At 38.5% G+C, this 22,784-nt stretch overlaps 1 protein-coding gene across 2 annotated transcripts in view; it reads right to left on the bottom strand.

Moving 5' to 3' along the window:
* furina (furin, paired basic amino acid cleaving enzyme a) overlaps nucleotides 1-22,784 on the bottom strand; it is a 123,649-nt gene that overhangs the window by 6,576 nt on the left and 94,289 nt on the right. For both annotated transcript variants that reach the window (XM_039659106.2, XM_039659107.2), the window contains exons 8-14: nucleotides 20,638-20,810; nucleotides 16,038-16,250; nucleotides 10,312-10,412; nucleotides 9,843-9,946; nucleotides 9,468-9,585; nucleotides 5,885-6,064; nucleotides 5,671-5,795 (exon numbers count right to left, since the gene is read on the bottom strand). In XM_039659106.2, coding sequence (XP_039515040.1) covers nucleotides 5,671-5,795; nucleotides 5,885-6,064; nucleotides 9,468-9,585; nucleotides 9,843-9,946; nucleotides 10,312-10,412; nucleotides 16,038-16,250; nucleotides 20,638-20,810 — 1,014 coding nt within the window. The remainder of the gene's footprint in view (nucleotides 1-5,670; nucleotides 5,796-5,884; nucleotides 6,065-9,467; nucleotides 9,586-9,842; nucleotides 9,947-10,311; nucleotides 10,413-16,037; nucleotides 16,251-20,637; nucleotides 20,811-22,784) is intronic.

Here is a 22,784-nt window from a genome sequence, read left to right as displayed (position 1 = left end):
ATTAAACCAATAAAATAGGAAGTTGTTGTGACCCAAACTCCCAGCCGGTAGACATCTACAAAGATTTTGTTCTATTCATTGCACCACCAGCTGGCAGCAGGAAGTGTGGTAAAATCATAGGGTAAAATACAAGCGATTTTTACGTAGTCCTCCTATATTTACCTACTTAAATGCATATTTGCCCACCATGCTCTGTTTTCCTAAAGCCAGGGTGGTGCCAGGGCCCTTTCATCGCCACTTGCAGCTTTAATTAGGGGCCAAGCACCGAAGGTGCGGAGGCACCTATTGTATCTGTGCCGGTTCTTATTATTATTAGGGGCCAAGCACCGAAGGTGCGGAGGCACCTATTGTATCTGTGCCGGTTCTTATTATTATTATTATTATTATTATTATTCTTCTTCCGACTGGGCGTCTATGGCAGCCCATAGACCGGTTTGCGGGAAAGTTGTTTTGGTTTGACATTCTGATAGAGGACAGTCCCAACTTTAAATACTCCAATTTTGGTGTCTCTAACTCATTCCCTCTAGCGCCACCAACTGTCCAAAGTTTCACTTTTATTATGCTAATAACTTTTGAACCGTAAGGCCTATCAACAAAATTCTTTTTTCCTCTTGTTCCTGAGCTCATGCCGATTCGATCGCACCCTATGACGTCATTTTCCGTCATAAAAAAACGGCCGCCATTTTGAATTTTCTAAAAAACGTACTTTTGCGAACTCGTCCTAGACGGTTTGTCCGATTTTCACCAAAATCGCACCGGATCATCTTCAGGCAGTGCTGACAAAAAGTTATGGAATTCAAGATGATTTGCTTAACGGTTTTTGATAAACGCACAAACAAATTTTACGTAACGCTTGCGAAAACAGATGTAAGGCTGTATCTCCGCAACGCTTCATCCTATTCAGACCAAACTTGGTACATGTAATCACAAGCATGACTTGAGGCTACATGCAGCGTTTCGGCGCAGCGCCACCTAGTGGTCCGGAGATATGAAAAATGGCTATTTTTGCTCGTAACTTATGAACGGTTTGTCCAAAAATCATAAACTTCATCTCGTTAGATTCAGGGCATCATGCCGAGTCGACTGATATCCAATTTTCCCAGATCGGCCATTTTGGCTGTCGGCCATTTTGAATTATGTGCTAAAATGCTGTATTTTTTGAACGCATGAACGAATTGTTACGAAACTCGGTATGGGTCATCAGTACGATGCCCTGAAGGAGCCTGAGAAGTTTCGAAACAGCGCCACCTAGTGGTGAATTTTTTTTTTCAAACGCTTATAACTTTGGGTGTGGTACACTTATTTTCACGGGAGTCATATTTTTGAGGTCCTGAATCGTTGCCGAGTCCAACGATACTAAACATGCTGGGTTTCGTCTTACGGTTGGTGTAGCGTAGCGATTTAGCGCGAAAAAAACACTTGGCGATATCTTCAAAACCGCTGTTCCGATCGAGACGAAACCACCGTCAGAAACACGGAATCATAGCTTGTTAACTAAACGCTAATGCCCAAATGCGAAAATATTGATAGTAAGGGGTAGTAAAATTCAAACAAAGTCATGTGTCAGTCATTTTTTACGTGTTTTTTCATATAAATGTTTATAACTCGGAAGTAAATTGAGATATTTGCACCAAAATTGACACACATATGTATGGGGTCACTCTGAGGACACATACAAAAAATTGTGGGACTGAGCCTCTTGGTGGCGCTATAATAGAACAAAACGTGAAATTCCCATTGACTTCAATACAGTTTTGTGAAATACAATGCTATACTAAATAAATGCTTTGGTCTAACATTACGAAACTCAGTGTGTGCCATAAGCAGCATGCCCTGAAGGTACTCAAAAGATTTTGAGACAGCGCCACCTGTTGGTCAAAAGTTATAATTCATTTCTGAGAACGCTGATAACTTTTGAATAAATTTGCCTATTGCAATGAAACTGATCTTAATAGATTCCTTGGGTTATGCTGAAAACATAGATATCAGGTTTTGCATAATCAGCAAAACTTCCTGTCCGCCATCTTTATTTCTTTGAAAAACCTTCTTTTTCGAACTCCTCCTAGACCGTTTGTCCGATTTTCACAAAAATTGAATGGTATCATCTCCAGACCGTGCCGACTAAAAGTTATGAATTGCACGATGATAGACGAAACCGTTTTTGTATAAGACATCAAAGTTTAGGCATGCTGCCAAAATTACTATTTAGGCTTTATCTCTGCAATGCCTTCACATTTTGACACCAAACTGTGCATGTGTCATTGTCACCTCACTCTGACCACATCACATCTATTTCGTAACTGCGCCACCTATTGTTCAAAAGTGATAACCCATTAAATCATCTTATAAGTTAATGTTTATGTGATTTTCTTAGCCATTTGCCCAAAGTTCTCTCAAAATGCCCTTAATTGCTCCTTGCTGCAGTTGGTCTGCCACTCCTTGCCATTTTGGCATATGTTGCCGCTTATTGCGCTTGGCCCCGGTAATGGCTGCTTGCAGCTATATTTATTATTATTATTATTATTATTCTTCTTCCGACTGGGCGTCTATGGCAGCCCATAGACCCGTTTGCGGGAAAGTTGTTTTGGTTTGACATTCTGATAGAGGACAGTCCCAACTTTAAATACACCAATTTTGGTGTCTCTAACTCATTCCCTCTAGCGCCACCAACTGTCCAAAGTTGCACTTTTATTATGCTAATAACTTTTGAACCGTAAGGCCTATCAACAAAATTCTTTTTTCCTCTTGTTCCTGAGCTCATGCCGATTCGATAGCACCCTATGACGTCATTTTCCGTCATAAAAAAATGGCCGCCATTTTGAATTTTCCAAAAAACCTACTTTTGCGAACTCGTCCTAGACGGTTTGTCCGATTTTCACCAAAATCGCACCGGATCATCTCCAGGCAGTGCTGACAAAAAGTTATGGAATTCAAGATGATTCGAAGAACCGTTTTCGATAAACGCGCAAACTAATTTTACGTAGCGCTTGCGAAAACAGACGTGAGGCTGTATCTCCGCAACGCTTCATCCTATTCAGACCAAACTTGGTACATGTCATCACAAGCATGATCTGAGGCTACATGCAGCGTTTCGGCGCAGCGCCACCTAGTGGTCCGGAGATATAAAAAATGGCTATTTTTGCTCATAACTTCTGAACGGTTTCTCCAAAAATCAAAAACTTGGTCTCGATAGATTCAGGGCGTCATGCCGAGTCGACCGATATCCAATTTTCCCAGATCGGCCATTTTGGCTGTCGGCCATTTTGAATTATGTGCGAAAATGCTGTATTTTTTGAACGCATGAACGAATTGTTACGAAACTCGGTATGGGTCATCAGTACGATGCCCTGAAGGAGCCTGAGAAGTTTCGAAACAGCGCCACCTATTGGTGAATTGTTTTATTCAAACGCTTATAACTTTGGGTGTGGTACACTTATTTTCACGGGAGTCATATTTTTGAGGTCCTGAATCGTTGCCGAGTCCAACGATACTAAACATGCTGGGTTTCGTGTTACGGTTGGTGTAGTGTAGCGATTTAGCGCGAAAAAAACACTTGGCGATATCTTCAAAACCACTGTTCCGATCGAGACGAAACCACCGCCAGAAACACGGAATCATAGCTTGTTAACTATATGCAAATGCCCAAATGCGAAAATATTGATAGTAAGGGGTAGTAAAATTCAAACAAAGTCATGTGTCAGTCATTTTTTATGTGTTTTTTCATATAAATGTTTATAACTCGGAAGTGAATTGAGATATTTGCACCAAAATTGACACACATATGTATGGGGTCACTCTGAGGACACATAAAAAAAATTGTGGGACTGAGCCTCTTGGTGGCGCTATAATAGAACAAAACGTGAAATTCCCATTGACTTCAATAGAGTTTTGTGAAATAAAATGCTATACTAAACAAATGCATTGGTGTAATATTACAAAACTCAGTGTGTGCCATAAGCAGCATGCCCTGAAGGTACTCAAAAGATTTTGAGACAGCGCCACCTGTTGGTCAAAAGTTATAATTAATTTCTGAGAACGCTAATAACTTTTGAATAAATTTGCCTATTGCAATGAAACTGATCTTAATAGATTCCTTCGGTTATGCCGAAAACATAGATATCAGGTTTTCCATAATCAGACAAACGTCCTGTTCGCCATCTTTATTTCTTTGAAAAACCTTCTTTTTCGAACTCCTCCTAGACCGTTTGTTCGATTTTCACGAAAATTGAATAGTATCATCTCCAGACCGTGCCGACTAAAAGTTATGAATTGCACGATGATAGACAAAACCGTTTTTGTATACCACAGCATCAAAATTTAGGCATGCTGCCAAAATTACTATTTAGGCTTTATCTCTGCAATGCCTTCACATTTTGACACCAAACTTTGCATGTGTCATTGTCACCTCCCTCTGACCACATCACATCTATTTCGTAACTGCGCCACCTATTGTTCGAAAGTGATAACCCATTAAATCATCTTATAAGTTAATGTTTATGTGATTTTTTTAGCCATTTGCCCAAAGTTCTCTCAAAATGCCCTTAATTGCTCCTTGCTACAGTTGGTCTGCCACTCCTTGCCATTTTGGCATATGTTGCCGCTTCTTGCGCTTGGCCCCGGTAATGGCTGCTTGCAGCTATATTTATAATTAAGATTCTAATACATAATATAGGAATAACATAGGGTCTTCTGGAATATTAAATTCTCTGAAGTAGCCATGTCTTAAGAACAAAATTATTCAAATGCAAAATAAACTCCGTACTATTCTACACTTGTATTTAATTATTCAATAACCCTTCTTTATAGAAATACACCATTTTATTTCGAAAATGTCTGATTGTAGATTAACATCTGTACCTTTATCTAATTTTGTGCCCACTAACATGAATCACTCAGAAGATACAAATCTGATCATCGCAAATCATCATCGTTCAGTAACAGTGGTGCCGCATCGCTTCGACATGCATTAGATTGATGGCCCATTTAGTCTCTACATAGTCCAATAAAGTCAGTAGCTCTGTAAATTCTTAAAGCAACAAAGAGAAATGGACTAGGTAATGCACTGAACTGATGGTCCGTTCAATCCAGGCATAAAGCAGTTATGTTAGTGTCTGGGTAGGACAAAAGAATGGGGTTTGGCTGGAAGTCGCTCTATATTTACAGCGTTCAGTGGCGGCTGGAGAGTGTGATAGTGGGAGAGGGAGAAAAAAACTCAGTCCTCTGATTTACTTAGCTAGATTTAATTAATCAGATTTACTGCAGGGTGTGGTGAAGGAAGACAAATTGACTGTGACATAAAAGAGGAAGAAAACAGGATTTGGCAAATCAGGCGGATTTGGAGAGAAGATACTCCCTACACTTCTGTGAAATGCGGAGCACTGGGAGACATAAAAAAAGACTTTTTTTTTTTGGACCACAATCAATGTCTGACTCTTTTTAATCATGTTAAAGGATTATGTTTTTTTATTTGATTTTTATTATCATTTGCATTGTAGTTTTGGCATGTTTTTTTTTTATTAGTTGAGAAGTATATAGAAGAAAGATTGTGGGAAATCTGACATGAGGGCATGTTGGAGGTCCAAATAAAATATGCTGGATTTGATTCATCTCTTGTATGAGCACCATAAATGGAATAAAAAAATAATGCATAATAGATGGACGAGATGTTACCATAGTCGGTGGTCCCAGCCACATTCTCGATCTCCAGCGTCCATTCTCCACGAGGATCTTCATCCCAGGAGTGGGTGGTCATGAAAGCCCAGTCATTGAAGCCCTCAGAGGAGTAATCGTGAGGTCTGTGAGAGAGAGAGGAATGTTAGACCGTGTGAAGCTGCTCACATCACGGAGAAATGTTATATGGAAGTACTATGTTTCAATGGCTAACCTGGGTGCAAGCAGTGTGGAGCGGGTGCCCTGTGGGCTGATCAGGTAGATGGCCAGATTTCCTCGGCGGTTGTAGGACAGGGTGAGCTGGGCTTGAGCATGCTCTAATGAGCTCACAAAGTTGGCCGTTCCAGTACATGCATCCACGATTTTTGTGATCACCAAATGACTTCCAATATTCCTAAAAACAGGCAAATAATAGGATTAAAGTCATTAAGCAAAACATGTTCAAGAACTGTTAAAAAAACAGAAAGTTATACTTTTAAATACAAATAGTTATACATGTATCATACACTTTTTCAAAATATTGGCTACTTAGGTTTCTACAAATGCTAATTTGTAGGCCATTGATTTTTTTTAAATAATAATATATTTATTAAAATTAAAAAACAAACATGAACATTGACAATGGACAAAATGTCGTTTGTCCCCAATATCTGACCCCCGAAGGCCGCTGTGTAATTCAAACCCAGACAAAGACCCATTGGGTGAAACATTGAAATAATCCTATAATGCATATAAAAAATTAAGAATCGAATCGAATTTGGATGTGAATCGCATTGAATTGGTTCGTTCTGAATTTGCACAAATGGTTCTTGATTAAAATCGAAAACCTATGAATCGTGAATCGAATCGATTCGCCGTTAAACCAAAAGATTCACAGCCCTACGTTTTATATTTGAAGGTCTAAATGCAGTGATTATTATTGCAGCCCAATATTATTATATCATCATCAATGTTATTGTCAATTATTTATTATCAATAAATGAGCATGCAACATAGTAAACTGAAAGCACAGTTTGAAAAGCACAAACTGAAGTTAATTTACAAAAATCAAAAATTTGCTACAAATTGCAAAGAGCACTAACAGGGAGCTGTAAAATAGCCAGCCACATATTTAAAATAAAATTAATTCAAATCATACATCTACTTTTAGCGATCGTAAGTGCAAAGAAACAAAGTTGCTCGTCACAATCTCCTAACAAGTTTAACTATAAAATAAGCCAAATTATACAAATAAATATCTTACTGAATCAGGATGGTTATGCTGTATCAACCTTTGTTTATAACATTGAAGGGTGCAAAACACATTCCTGGTACATCAGAAAAGTTGAGCCAGGTTAAGACTTGTGCCACCAATGAACGCAACAGGAGCCAGTAGGCTTCTGGCACTAAGCCGAATCCTGTAAGGAGCTTAGATTGGCTCGGCCCTGCTCACCAGAGACATGGTAACACAGGAAGAAGAGCTTAAATCAAGAGAAAGAACGACAGGCTACAGCCTCTGACAAGTCCATGAGGAATGAAGCGTAAACCCCCTCTGTGCAAGGCTTCAAGTCGGAGATGTTGCAAGCAGAAAAATGAACAGATGTACGGCAGAGCCAAAGTGAGGCAGACCGTAATCACTTTGCTCTGTGACTTCTGCAACCAGCATGTTAAATTGGGCTTTGCTCCAAAACCCCTTGATCTTTCCGTGACATTGGTGAACCATAAAGGATAACTGGGAGACGGGATAAAAAGAGGGTGCATTTTTAGAGACAGACATGATACGCTGAGTGAGAGGACGAGATTGGAGAAGCACTTTGAGGGTCCGTCTTGAGTTCCAAGATGTCAGCTGTGATGGTGTGACGAACATGGATCTAACAAGCTTATCTGCAAGTCATTACCTCTTATAAACATGCTCTGCAGGAAGTGGAAATGCTTCATGCATTGAAGCATCATTCAAGTTGCCCAGCTCTAAATTTAAACGTAATAGACCATCAAACGTGATGTTTTGCTCCCACCTCGTTTCCTCGTGCACTCCGTTGACCTTTTTAGCAGCACTAAATTTAAAACATCATCCCAGTCGTGTGCGCTAAAGAACCTCAGTTTGCCACATGTTAGTGTGGAATCGATTAAGACAGCAGTTTCATCTATTATGCCTGGTTTAGTTGACACGAAAATGAAAATTGTCATCATTTATTCACCCTTGTTGTTTCAAACCTGTACAACTGACTTCCATCCGTGGAAGACCAAATGAGTTTTTAGGTTTGTAATTCAGGACTTATTTTTCCCCAAGAATTATTAGAAATCACTAAAAGTTGCATTTTCAGTTGAGCTTGGGGAAAAAACTTGAAACATTTGTTGTGTTGAGCTATTTCAATTACTTTTGTCAGATTTGTTCATTGCAAACAGCTGAAAGTCTGTACATTTTGTCAATAAACCTGATTTGTACTGGGGGTTGAATAATTTTGATTGTAACTAAAATGTAATCATATCTTTCATAAACACTACCAATTCAAAAGTATGGAATCACAATTTAAAAAAATATAACTTGTATTAAATCAAAAGACATTTATAATTTTATAATGGATTTCTATTCTATTCTATTGGTTTGACAATTGGACTAAACCAGGAATCAGACTTAAATTAGACTGTGTGGCAGTGCTTTTGATTAACATCATTCAAAATATTTCAAATTCTATGAAATACAAAACAATTTTTAAGACTATATTTCAGAGATTCCATCTGTATTTTCAGCATCACAAAAACCAGGCCTTTATCTATGCAATGAAAGTGAATGAAGACTAAGGCTGTCAAACTCCAAGTCATATTAAGTTTGTTTTAAGCTATTTAACACACCCCAGGTGAATAGGAAAAAAAATTAAAATAACTATTAGATATCAGCATGAAACTTCCCCAGTTGATTACTGACATTAAGACTAATATATTTTGTATAACAAGTTCTTAGAATATTTATGTTTAAATATGCAAATTAGGCATTATCTCATTAAATATGCACTACCTTGCTTAATTCCCAGAAGAGAAATCTGAACATTGGAAAAAGCCAGATTCAAAATTCTTGCTTCATTTTGTTGACAAAAGTCAAAAGTTTTTTACAGAGGGGATTTAATCACTCAATTATTCTTTTTATCACTCAATTAAAAAAAATGCACCGTTTTTAGGTATAAAAGGTTGTATAAATCAGAATTTGAATGATATATGATCAAACCTCTCTGTAAAAAACCTTAAGAATCTAGATAGGAATACAACTGGAAAGTTTGGTGTATGTAAGTGCTGCTGAAGTGAGGTTTTTGCCTCAGAGTATGAGAAAAAACCCATTTTGAGAAAACGGCCTTTAAAGAATTGACATCAGCCAATGAGATTTCGAAAATTAACCAAAATGAGTTAAATGCCCCATTGTAACTTCACGATTGGTTACTGATAAAAAAAGGAAATTAACCTATTTGGATCCAACAACATTGTAAGAGAGAGAGAGCTTTCCAACGGTATATGTGACGGCAGGGTGAAGACAGCAATCGCGGACTTGTTTTACCACAAGTCTGAAAGAAGACATGTTATTGAATTCAAATAGCCCAAAATCTCAAAATTGACCAGTGAAAAAAAAAAAAAAAAGTTTTTTATGGTGTTTTTGTTTCAGCCCCTGGTCACTGGATGGAAAACAGTAGAGTGAACATTCAGTCTAAAATCTCCCATGGGTTTGGATTAACGTGAAGGTGATTAACGTGATGATGACAGAATTGCCTTTTTTTTTTGGTGAACTAACCCCTTTAAGCCTGTGATCTAGTATGGAGGGTTTAACCTACATGGGCTCAGACACCAGGGAAAGGACACACTTCTGCTGAGGTCCAACATTTGTCCAGTTCTTTGCCAGAGACACTATAGCCCCAGCATCCAGCAGACCATATCCATAAGAATGGCTTACTGTAGGACAGAGAGAAAAAATCAATACTGTTGAAAGAAACTATAAAGGCAGTTTAAAAGACTGACATTATAAGTAACGAGGTGAATTAAAGAGGCTGATATCATTAAGAGATCCAGAGCTGTTTGCCAATTGGTGCGGCCAATGATAATGTTATCGATTACATCACAAAACGTTCAAGCAGCTGAAAAGTGGAAAGAAACACCGCAGGGAAAGGAAAAGGGAGGGAGCAATGAAAAGCAACGAGATGGGCTTTTACCTCGGCGACCCACACCATTTATCTTCCAGTCATTGGTGGTGAGGTGGGCAGGGTTTGACGTCCTCACAACCAGATGCTGCATGTCTCTCCAGGTTAGGTTTTTACTGCAGAGACAAGTCAAAACTGTTAGTGCCTTTCAAACGTGAGATACAAGGTGGAACGAAACTCAAAACTGCCTACATGCTTCGCAGCTCTCCAAAAAAATCTCTTCTGCCCTTTTATAAAGGTCACTGATAGCTACAGGTAGAGTCATAAAGGTTATACTGTTGCTGTTGAATTCATTTAAAACTATATAAATAAAAACTGCCACTCAATGCATGCATTTGGTCCAAATGAGAATTTGAAGGTTAATTCCAGTCAGCCAATCTAGCCAAGAGCCATTTTATTTCAAAAGCCACCAGTCACTCAAAGAGCTGGAAGATATATGACCTCGCTCGAGGACAGAACAGACATGCATCGGAAGACTTACTTGGCCTCAAGGGCGAGGGCGATGATTCCTGCCGCCAGTGGGGCCGAGGCTGAGGTGCCTGTGTGGGAGTCTGTGCACTTCTGCCTGAGGTCTGTAGTGACCTGAAACAGGAAGTAGAGCGAGACCTCATTGATATGAAAAATCTAATTATTCCAGATGCATGACAATGAAGTCACTGCATTTCTCAAAATTATTTGATAATGTTTCCTGATGTGCAATGATAATATTAGTAGGATTTTTACATCAAAAACTGCCATAATTGTGTAATTAAAGGCCATTAGCGTTCTGGTTTAAACACACCTTTTAAAGAGACATGCGTCTCTTTTCAAACAAAAAGTCTTTAAGGAATTCGTTTACATCACAGTCTACTTTGTTTTTTTCATTAAATAAATGCAGGCAGCATTAGTGATGATAAGAGACCTTTCAAAATAATTTTACTAGGGCTGTCAGTTTAACACGTTATTAACGGCGTTAACGCAAACCCATTTTAACGGCGTCAATTCTTTTATTGCGCGATTAACAGTCTTTTTGGCCTAGCAAACTTTGTAGGTTTTTTTCATATGCTTTTGCAACAGGACGCGGCATGCGTGGCACTGCGCTATGAAACCCATTAATTTCTATGGCTTGCACCGCACAGGGAGGACGTTTTGTTGCTTCGTCGACCAAAGCGCAAGCGGATCTAGCTAGACGGGAAAAAAAAAACATGCATGCCGCACACACTTGTTTGGGCTTGCGAGCCGGCCAAATAATTGGTTAACGTTACGTTTTGAGTGGATGACGAGCGTGAGACGGCGAAATGGATGCCAATAAGATTCCGAATGGAAACTTTACTTTACTAAAAAGTTGCCAAATAGTTGAATTGACAAGTGTGTTTTGTCGTTGTGAACTGAGCTACAGCTATCATCATCGCAGCACGTCCAGTCTGAAATACCACTTGATTGCCAAGAACACACACACACACAGTTGATGCGAATTCTCCACCCCCTCGTCAATATCAGGACCTCGTCAGTATTTCTTTCACCCTTTTATTGACGGAAAGTGTTACATTGTTTGAGAGATTATTTGCTCCAAGTGAAAATGTTAGAGTGAAATTGAACAGTATACGGAGCCCCTCTAGTCCCACTTTGGTAAAAAAAAATTAATTATAACTATCTTGTGGCCTCAAGATAGTAACTCGTGGCCTCAAGATAGTAACTCGTGGCCTCATGATAGTAATTCGTGGCCTCAAGATAGTAACTCGTGGCCACAAGATAGTAACTCGTGGCCACAAGATAGTAACTCGTGGCCTCAAGATAGTAACTCGTGGCCACAAGATAGTAACTCGTGGCCTCAAGATAGTAACTCGTGGCCGCAAGATAGTAACTCGTGGCCTCAAGATAGTAACTCGTGGCCACAAGATAGTAACTCGTGGCCTCATGATAGTAATTCGTGGCCTCAAGATAGTAACTCGTGGCCACAAGATAGTAACTCGTGGCCACAAGATAGTAACTCGTGGCCACAAGATAGTAACTCGTGGCCACAAGATAGTAACTCGTGGCCTCAAGATAGTAACTCGTGGCCTCAAGATAGTAACTCGTGGCCTCAAGATAGTATCTCGTGGCCTTAAGATAGTAACTCGTGGCCACAAGATAGTAACTCGTGGCCTCAAGATAGTAACTCGTGGCCTCAAGATAGTATTATACAAGTATTATACAAGATAGTACTATCTTGTGGCCACGAGTTACTATCTTGAGGCCACAAGATAGTTATAATTAATTTTTTTTTACCAAAGTGGGACTAGAGGGGCTCCGTAGTATGCCAATGTTGTTTTCAATAAAAACAAGCTGATCCACTTTTACATGTTGATAAGAGCTTTAAAATGAAATCAAGAGACATAATACATATAATAGATAAAAATAAAATGTGCGATTAATCCCGAGTTAACTACGACATTAATGCGATTAATCGCGATTAAATATTTGAATCGTTTGACAGCACTAAATTTGACATTTTTGACTGGTAGTCAAAAAATCAGGGAAAACTTTTTTTCCATTCATGACTCCTTTAACAATCTTGCTAATGGTGTCTAGCATCTCTATTATTATTGCTCTTACTTACAATCAGGAAATCGAACAAACACATTACACTTAGTATCAAATTTTAATGTGACTGTTTTCGCCTTTCAATTTTAGCAGACAAATCATGTGGGGGAAAAAAAAAACAGACTGGGGACCAGAATTTCATAGAGACTTGGGAATTGGGCTCTTTCCACTTGGGCCAGTAGGCAACCACCCAGAACTTTCTAGCAACTGCATACCAATGCCTTCGCAAGCAACAGCAGTAGCATCTGCATGGGCAAGCAGCACTCACATATTATTCTGAACGTGTAAAAAAAATGCATTTAGTTTAAACCCGTAAAGTGACCCAGGTGGTTCAGTTAAATGTTTGACATTTCCGATACTTCAGGGTAAAAGCACAGCATCTTTAAGCCCTCAGGGTCACACAGACAGAGCTGAGACAAAGCTAGACAAATGCAAACACAAAAGGGTTGATGGGTGACACTTAAAAAGCCAGGCATCATAGGATGTGCACTGACTGCGACAGACCTCCTTGCACGAGACTAATTGCTTAAAATGGCAGAGGGGCTGAATGACAGGAGCGACGACAGGATAACTCAAAATTTGTACACTTAAAAATGAGAGGGATATCGCCTGGCAGAGTTTTTGCTGCAAGGAAAACAGCGGGTGTATCAGGCTTCTGTCCTTTAGAAGCTCACCTCCATTGTGAACAGTAGTGTCTGTGTCTTGAACGCTGGACAATGGATGACTCAGTCAGGCACAGCCGGTTATGAAAACAATGCTTGGGTGTGTGCCTCGGTCGGCACTGAGCCGGGTAAGGAAACAAAACCGAAAAAAAGAGCAAAGAAAATGTCATGCTATGACAGTGAGGTATTGTTTCGAAGGATTTTCTTGTTTTGAAAGTAGAGTAGAACATTTTGTGAAGAGCACGAGAGCGTTGCTTGCTCATGTAAATGCCATTGTCACTATGCCAAGGGTGTTGCTTTGGGGTTTCTAAGATGTTCGGAGTGGTTCTTAGAAAGAATTTGTATTCATGAAAAGTGCTGAAAAACCATCGTAATTAACTAGGTTGGATAACCTCCAACTTGTTTTAAATTCCGAAAGGTCAAGACGTTAAATGCATTTATTGGGTTGTTTCAATTGTTGTCGTAATCATTACAATATAACACAAGCTACATATAAAGCTAACAATTTAGTTTAGGATACAATTCTCACGAGGATCCAATTTGGCTGTGTATTAGTACCGGTGTGTATAAAGCACATTATATTGTATTATCCATGACCATATTCAGCATCCCTTAACCCTACCCAATACCTAAACTTAACAACTACCTTAATAACTATTAGGAGTTTATTCAGGCAAAAGTCATAGTTGATAGTGAGTTAATAGTAAGAATTGGACCCTAATCTAAAGTGTGAAGCGGAGAGAGAAAAGAAATACATGCACACACAACACAAGGATGTAACAGGCTCATATAATACTATTCCTAGTGGTGTGCACCAGTAATATTAAGTGACACCAATGATTGATTATGTACACAATGATCGGTCTTGATTATGTGCAACATACATTTTTGCTGAATGGATGAGTCAAATAGGGGTCTCTGTTTAATTTGATGAAATTATGGCAGAATTTTCAGCAACATTCAGCACATACACAGGGGGCACAAGAAAGACGAAGGGCAAATGAAAGCAATAGCATGTCCATCTTGAGACAGGTTATTTAAAAAGAACTAGGACAAGGCACATTAAAAATGGTGACACTGATCGCTTGCCAAGCCAGTCACAACAAAAATAGTGTGCGCACTTATTTTGATTATTACAGTAATCTGCGAGCAATGGAAAACGATGGCATTGAGTCGATGAGCGAGTCTTTGGCAAGAACCGCCATAAAATCTGAAATCACCATTAGTCTGTCTGTGTAGAAAAACAAGATACTCTTGAGGAAATATCTCAGAACACATGTGAATCTGGCCCGTGGGTAGTTGCCTACTGGATCGAGTTGCCACCTAAAAATCTCCATGATATTCTGGTCTCTAGATATGGTCTTTCAATGACCCTTTTTCCAATTTTATCATCTGAGAGGCCAACATTGTAAGTATGATACTTAAAAGTAATAGAACACCTCTCCTTAAAGAGCCCCTATCATGGATTTTTGAAAATGACTGTTCATATGGTGTGGAATATAACTCTAAGGGAATGAAAACATCCTGCAAAGATTTATATCTGAAAGTGCACCGTATATAAAGTTATTGTCCTTCAAAAGTGAGAGTCGACTCTGAGTCTTTGAAATGAATTGTTTTTGAAACGAGTCATTAGCTGTTACATCGTGACGTAGAGACATACTGGCCGCGCCCAGTTACTGCGCGCGCAGACGGAAGTGTAAACTTGAAGTCTACACATTCAAATACTTCATCATAGCATCATGTCGAGAAGACGCTGTGTTCTACAATGCAAAGATAGTTCAGCCACTTTGTTTTCATTTACCAGGGACGAGCATGTGAAGAATCGGTGGTTAGAGTTCATATTTGCAACAATACCACAACAGAATAGCCCGATTGTGTTTTCATCATTTTAATTACGTATCGTTCAAAAACATGTGGATTCACAAGCGGTTGTTCCTGGGCTCAGTAACTTACTTACCCAGTGTATATGGATCAGCTTCCTCCTTCGAATCACAACCTGTAAGTATTATTAATAATTGTTGCTCTTATGGGTTTTGAACGGTTTTGTAGCGTCGGGCGCGAGGAGGGAAGGCGCAATAAGTATGTGTGTGCGAGTGTGTGTGTAAGTTACGCTCAGCGCAGCTTCTAGGTCTCCAATGTCAATTTTTTTAAATATGTGAAATGTTTGTCATGAAGAATAGAGCGTCTTGTAGTACTGCAGTGCTTTATCAATATGTTTAGGCGTTATGCTAACAAACAATAACTGACTGGGTCTGTCATCTGACCAATCACCGCCGATTAGCGTCACACAAAGGAGTGGTTTGAGTCTTCGAAAAATGAGTCGTTTTACGAATCATTTGGGAGTCGGTGAGCAAATCAGTTAAGAATAAATGCATATTATAAGACAAATAAAGTGTTTTTTATCCTTGCATGCATGTTAAACTGTTTTTGGGAACCCCTAAAACAAAAATAGGAACATTTCAAATGCTATGATAGGGGCTCTTTAAGCTGCACAATTTGATTTACAAGGAAGAGATACTGTAACTTTTATGGCTTGTCGCTTTGACTGGTTAGGACACGGTGAAATGCTCGGGGCTAGGGATGTAAGTATAAACAATAAAGATTGTGATGCTTGACATAACAATCATTTAGCGCAAACACAAACCATGCGTGATAGAGAGAGGTTATGGTTTTGATTCCCTAGAACATCCGCGTTCACGGCTTTTAAACAGAGTAAGGCTTGGAAAAGCGCTTAAAGGGCCATGAAGACAAAAGCATCTATCTTCCCCCTCACTAGTGACCGCAGTATTCAATGACAGCCAAAAAGCCTGTAAGAACTTTAAAGGCGCTGCAACAATTCTTAATAAATTGGCTTGGCGGTTTATCTTCTGAACTCCAACTGTTTTCAGATCCTTGACTTTTGGATTAGATTAGCTATGCCACTTCTTCAATTAAAGGATAACTGGTGCTGATTATCTGGAGGCGGAGAGAGAAAGAGACTCACAATCTGTTTCTCATTGAGGCCTCCACTGCTGTAGGTGGTGGCGAGGGTGGACGAACAGGCCTCGCTGTACCAGGGCACGTTGCCGTTCTGCGTACTGCTGCTGATCGACAGCGTGTAGATGCTATTGGTGTAGCCGTCACAATTGCAGCTGTCCTTCTCGCGGCCGCCGTTTCCCGAAGCCCACACGAAGATGGACCCCCGTCCTCCGCGGCCCTAGAATTTGGGAGAAGAAACAGTCACTCAAATGCATTGCCCTTCATGCAAGCCCAATCAAATGCCGTCAAGATGCTGAGAGCCAGATTCGAGCAATGCGCTGCCAAGTCTGAGATGGAAGGATTACCGGTGACGGTACTCAAAACAACTGGATAATATTTGCGATGAGTGGAGTCTGGAAAGTATCGTCTCCCGGAAAGGATTTTCAGTGTCATGGACGATTAAAGCACTATCATGGTTTCGATTGCTGGGCCAGATGATTTTAAAAAGGACCTTGTGGGACAAAGCTAATGTTCTCAAGTCATTTATCATGCATGTTTATTTTCATGCGCAAATGAAAGACACAAACAGCACGGGGCTTTTGTGGTCTACTTCTCAGATGAAGCACAGCAATACAAAAGCAAACTGTCAGAACTGATAATGAGCTTGTGAAAAATGCACGCACCACATTAACGAGGCATATTTCAATAGCCGCGCCTTTCATTTCAACCATGTTGCCACAAGGAAGAGGGCAGCGGTGTAAATAATTGGATTCAGATGCTGTTTCAGATGGCGTTTTTTTTTGAGGTCATTACTGTACCTTACAAATTTAAACAATGCACCAAATAAAAGTCTGCAGTGCAAAGTTTGGCTCCGTCTTTCAGAGTTTGCTCTCGCTTACGGCACACACCTGCTTGATTCTGAGCATCTATTCAGTGAGGGTGTTTACAGTACATAGGCCAGAGCCCCATTTGCATAGGCCTTTTCCCACACACAAAATGGATCTTGTTCACCAAACAAATCTGACTGCTTGCACTCGCATTTAACAATGGCTAAAAATTATACAAATAAATAAATATGGATGGGGAAAACACTGTGCTATACTGTGTAATAGGTTCAAAAAAAGATTTGTATTGAGATTGGTATCCCTAACATCTACTTAAAAGTGGTTGCAGTGAAATACCTCTGAATATTGTTGAATATTAAAAGTAGTATCTTGCGTAGTTCACTTTTAAAAAAAACTTTTGCTGATAATTTACTCCCCCCTTTCTTTCTTTCTTCAGTCGAAAAGAAATTAAGGTTTTTGATGAAAACATTCCAGAATTTTTCTCCATATAATGCACTTCAATGGGAACCAAACGGTTCAAGGTCCAAAAGACAATATCAGTGCAAACTGCAAACTGTTCAAAGGGCTTTAATCGATTCCAGACGATGAATAAGGGTTACGTTTTATAAGCTCAAATGGTCGCCTTGCTCTGTTCTGTGATGCACGTCCGTGACTCTCCTGTTCAAACTCATTCATCAAAATGAACAAATCTTTTCCTGAGTCAATTCGTTCATTTCGTTCGCTGAATGAACCAAATGACATGAAAAAAGATTCGTTCATTTTGATGAATGAGTTTGAACAGGAGAGTCACGGACGTGCATCACAGAACAGAGCTAGGCGACCATTTGAGCTTATAAAACTTAAACTTTGTTATTTTTTTTTTTTAAATGAGCGATCGTTTCGCTTCATAAGACCCTTATTCATCGTCTGGAATTGTTTAAAGCCCTTTGAACAGTTTGCAGTTTGTACTGAAAGTGTCTTTTGGACCTTGAACCGTTTGGTTCCCATTGAAGTCCATTATATGGAGAAAAATCCTGGAATGTTTTCATCAAAAACCTTAATTTCTTTTCGACTGAAGAAAGAAAGACATGGACATCTTGGATGACATGGGGGTGAGTAAATTATCAGCGAAAGTTTTTTAAAAAGTGAACTACTCCTTTAAATCCGACTAAGGGATAATCAAACAATGTAAATGGAGAAAAAATAACGACAAAAAAAAAACATGAGAGAGATCATTTTAAAATAAGTAAAGCAGTTGTGGCTAAGTGCTTGCACGCTAGAGTTTCCCCATATCAGCGGATGCTGTAAATCTACTGATATTAAAGGAAATGATAAGTCAAAGACATTTTGAAACATTTGTTGCACAATTTAAAATGTTGTTGCAACGCTTTTGCTGTTGACCAAAGATAAAGTAAACCAACTTTAAAATATAATATGCCATTCAAGGGCCTGTTTAATGTTAGTATATTTGTCTTAGACTATAAAATACAGTCGTTTTACTCCATTGTAATATTTAATGCATAGCTTACATGTTTCCATGAACATGGAAACTTTTTCCTAAACAATATTAATTCTTTCATCCCTTGCTCACCTCAATGTCAAAACCTGTTTGACTTTCTATCCTCAGAAGATATTTTGATAATTACACTCTGTATTTACAGTTGCACATGCAATGAAAGTTAGTGGGGTCAAAATTAAACAAAGCAAAAAAAAAAAAAAGAAAAAAAAGAAAAAGCCAAAAAGAAAACAAACTGTCAGTTTCTTGTGTTTAATAGAAACAAGTCATAGTGGTTTGATATGACATGAGGGTGAGTAAATGATGACAGAATTTCCATTTTTTGGAAGAACTATCCCTTTAAGTGATGCATAACAATCTGTGATATAGTCGTCTCCCATAATGTTTCTATAAAAAGTCTGTTCCTATAGACACTGCGGTAGGTAGCATCTTGGCACGACTCTCTTCCATTGTCCTTTCATTGGGCGACAGCCAGTTTTACAACCCCGGTGCACGTTCATGTGTGAGAAAACCAATGCCGTTCTGTTACCCCACGCATGATAGCAGTTAAGCTCAAATGGCGTTAAGTAATTAGGTATTAAGAATGTCAATACTGTTCACGCTCTGGAAAATCTGCATGAAGATGTCTCAGTTAGAATTGCCATTTAATGTGACGTTATGAATTAAACAAACTTCGCTCTGACTAGTAAGTGCTTTTATTTCTCAAGGCACTCGCAAATGAAGTGTAGCAATATCAAATACGGAGCATCCCTTCCAAAGCCCCCCTGGCATCACTAACTTCAAAGCAAATACGAAAATAATTTGAACCACAAATTTCTACCCTCTAAATGACGCTGCTGGTAAAGGTTCAAGATTAAGAGCCAAATTCAGGCTCATATAGGACCATTTCAGCATAAGAATATCAATGAAAGCGCATCTACCGTTTACGGCACAGACCAACTGATGTATATAATGGCAGGAAACAGTGAAAATAGATCATGAGTCACAGAAGCAATAGTACAAGTCATGGTAAACAGGACAGGAGCTTTTCTTTGCTCTTTTGAAATGGGTGTTATGTAGACATTCACAGTGCAAAACTTCCTCTCTCCCTGATAGAGCCAGACCGATATATCGGCAGGCCGATATTTACAGTACGGTCGATATTAGGCATTTTCCAAACTGCAGTTATAATGGCCGATAAATGAATATTTCAAAAATAAAATAAAAACGGACGAAACACGCTTGAACCATGTCATGAGTGTTGAAGTTGTATAGTTTGTCCACCAGAGGGCACTCTACACCGGTCACGGCTCACGAGACGTACATTGCTTGAATAACAATTAAAAGAACATTCCCATCAGTTCTCTTAACTCAAATAAGCATGACAAAATTTGAGACAGGTTTGCTGCTGTTAAATAAGCCGAGAATGAAGCGGAATTAGCTAGTAATAGTTACGTTACGTTGTTACAGTGTAGTTGACTGACTGTCCTTTTAACTTTTAACAATGTGACTGAAGTATTTCTTTAATAGCACGTGATTGTTATAGCAATGAGACGTATCATTTCTCTTTGGCCTGTTATATTGAAAATGTATGTTTTACAATTTACAGTATAATGTAATCATTGCTAAATTATGGCTCATCATAGACTAGCTAACCACAAAGCTAGCTAATGCAACTATAATCAGTCTGTTCTGTTGTGACAATAAAAGAAACAAGTTTCTTTTTAAAATGCATTATCATACTATTTTAGTTAAAACTCATAAATAACTACAAATAACTAATGTTAGGGGAACCTGTTAACGTTTTGTTGCACGTTCCTGAAAAATATCGGCCGATATATCGAAATATCGGATTTTAAAACCAATAAATATTTGTATCGGCATCGGCCTTCAAAATCCTTTACCGGTCGGGTTCTACTCCCTGACACCAAGCACTGGTACCTTGGTTAAAATTAATAAACAGCCTCAAATGTTTTTAATTCATTATTTTGTATCAAATTCAGTCCCCTCTAAAGGAAGTAAAAATGATCTCTTTTCAATCTAAATTGAAAATTTGAAATTTCATGACAGCATTTTCTTTTTTAAGAACTACTAACATTTGCATATACGTACTATTCAGATCAGTCTTAAAGGTACAGTAATACAAGACAATTTAATTCTAATGTGCAGAGAGGTGTAACTTTTTAGAGAAGGGATACAAATAGCCTTCCAGCTTAAAATAAAATGAGGCAAAAGTGAAGAATAGTGTTTCTGATCATCAGCTAAATGACAAAGTGCAACAAGTTCAGATTAAAGAGATGCCAAACCTCTAATACACCACGTAGAAAAGCCTCTTTGGCCAACTTTGCAGGTCCGTCCACCGTTTTGCCGTCATCTTCGGGTCCCCAGCTGGCGCTGTAGATGTCGATGTGGTGTGGGTTGAGACTAAGGGACTGAGCTTCCACCACATCAGTGACCTCTCCATCCAACATACGCACACCTGCAAAACACAAAACATCACATCAGAGTCTTGAACAAAATTATAAACAAATGTCTTTGGTTAAATTATTTTTGAAATGATTATTGTAATACCTCTATTTAGATTAGATGATAAAAAGGTTAAGAATTGTTGTGAAAACTGCTACAAGAGGATGGCCATTAGAAGCATTTCACATTTAGATGGGATGTTAGGGGAAATGGATTTCATAATATCTCGATTTAAAGTGATATTAGTAAAAATGCAGAATTCAGATGCCAAAAAAAAAAAAAATGAGAGAGTTATATTAAGAATATATTATATTAAAAGAGTTATACAGAGAGTTATATTAAGAACTGGTAAGATGTTTTAATGTTTTTGAAAGAAGTCTCTTATGTTCACCAAGGCTACATACATTTGATCAAAAATACATTAAAAACAGTAATATTGTAAAATATTATTGCAATTTTAAATAACCGTTTTCTACTTTAATATATGTCATATGTAATTTATTCCTGTGATGCAAAGCTGAATTTTCAGCATCATTACTCCGGTCTTCAGTCAAATGATCCTTCAGAAATCATACTAATATGCTGATTTACTGCCCAAGAAACATTTATCATCAATGCAACATTTTTTTATTTTTTTTTTACATTTTTATAGGATCCTTTGATAAATAGATAGTTCACAACAACAGCATTTATTTGAAATAAAACCATTTGGCAACATTATAAATGTCTTTACTGTTCATTTTGAACAATTTTAATGTCCTAACTGAATAAAAATTAAGAAATAAATTACATATAAAATACTTTAAACAATGTTTAAAGTGAAAACAATCTTTCATTACATTTGAATGTGTATTACTATTATTATAAATGGTGTAAATCAAAACTTTTAAAAACTTTTAGTGTAATTTTTTTCTCATACTGCCTGCAATGTAAGGGCCAGAAGCCAGAACCTATATTTCCTTTGAGAAGCAAGCAAGTAAATTGATTACCAATGTTTTTAAGAGAATGCGCAGAGATGCAATAAAACCAAACACACAGAAAAGCTGAATACAAAGAAGCCACTTTGAATAACCCTAATAAAACCCCCATGTGATCGAGATCTTTTTGCCGTTTATGACTTGCAGCATGAAAGGAACGAGGTGCACAAACAGTTATGCTGCATATAAAAGTTCTTTTAAAAGTAAAACGATGAGTGCATGTGATCTCGTGTTCGAATTTGGAGTTCATTCAAGGGTGACAAGCGGCTACAGTCTTCTCTTTCAAACATCCCTTCACAGATGCTTCACAACGGAGAAGACATCTTATCTTTTTCCACTTCCCTGTACAAAAGGGAATCTTAAACCGAATTGTGGGTTTGGGAACGAGCCAGAGCGTTTGGTCCAAAATGTCAGAGGTGTTGAGTTATTGTGATCCCGGCATCAGAACGTTATCTCAGCCTCAAATGAAAAAAGAGAGAGAACATTCTGCCCACAGCTTAGTTTTTAAAGAGGTAAAGTGGAGAAATCAGAGTCAAACATCTTCAAAACAATGTGAATCACTCCTTTGATACACAAGGGGGCGAGGTTACTCAAGGTTGCCCTCATACGGGTTAGTGCAAATAAACAAAAGTTCAGTCCTTTCAGGTTTTCCAAAGCAATCCGAGTGCATTGGTGCAGACAGTACGGCAAACAAACCGACAACAACTACAGAAAAATACAGCACAGCATCTTGGAAATACACTGTTATTATCCCATATCTACATTCCAAGAGTCCCAAATATCCCCACAGGACAAAAAGAGAGCTGGCTATGATTACTTCCCAGGAAATGCACTGTGGTAACAAAAGAGGGGATTTTTTTATTCAGACTTGGTAAATACACATAATCTACGTCCCCTCAAAAATTCAACATGAAACCTCAGGTTTATTCTTTATAAAGCATGTCTTAACAATGTAGTCTACTGTTTCCTCCAAATCTTTCAAAACAATATTCTCTCTTAATGAGTTCTGG

Source organism: Pimephales promelas, chromosome 1 (assembly GCF_988280905.1).
Source record: "Pimephales promelas chromosome 1, fPimPro1.hap1.1, whole genome shotgun sequence".
NCBI classification, from domain to species: domain Eukaryota; kingdom Metazoa; phylum Chordata; class Actinopteri; order Cypriniformes; family Leuciscidae; genus Pimephales; species Pimephales promelas.
Note: the sequence above shows the minus strand (reverse complement) of the source record. Positions and strands in the feature narration are given on the sequence as shown.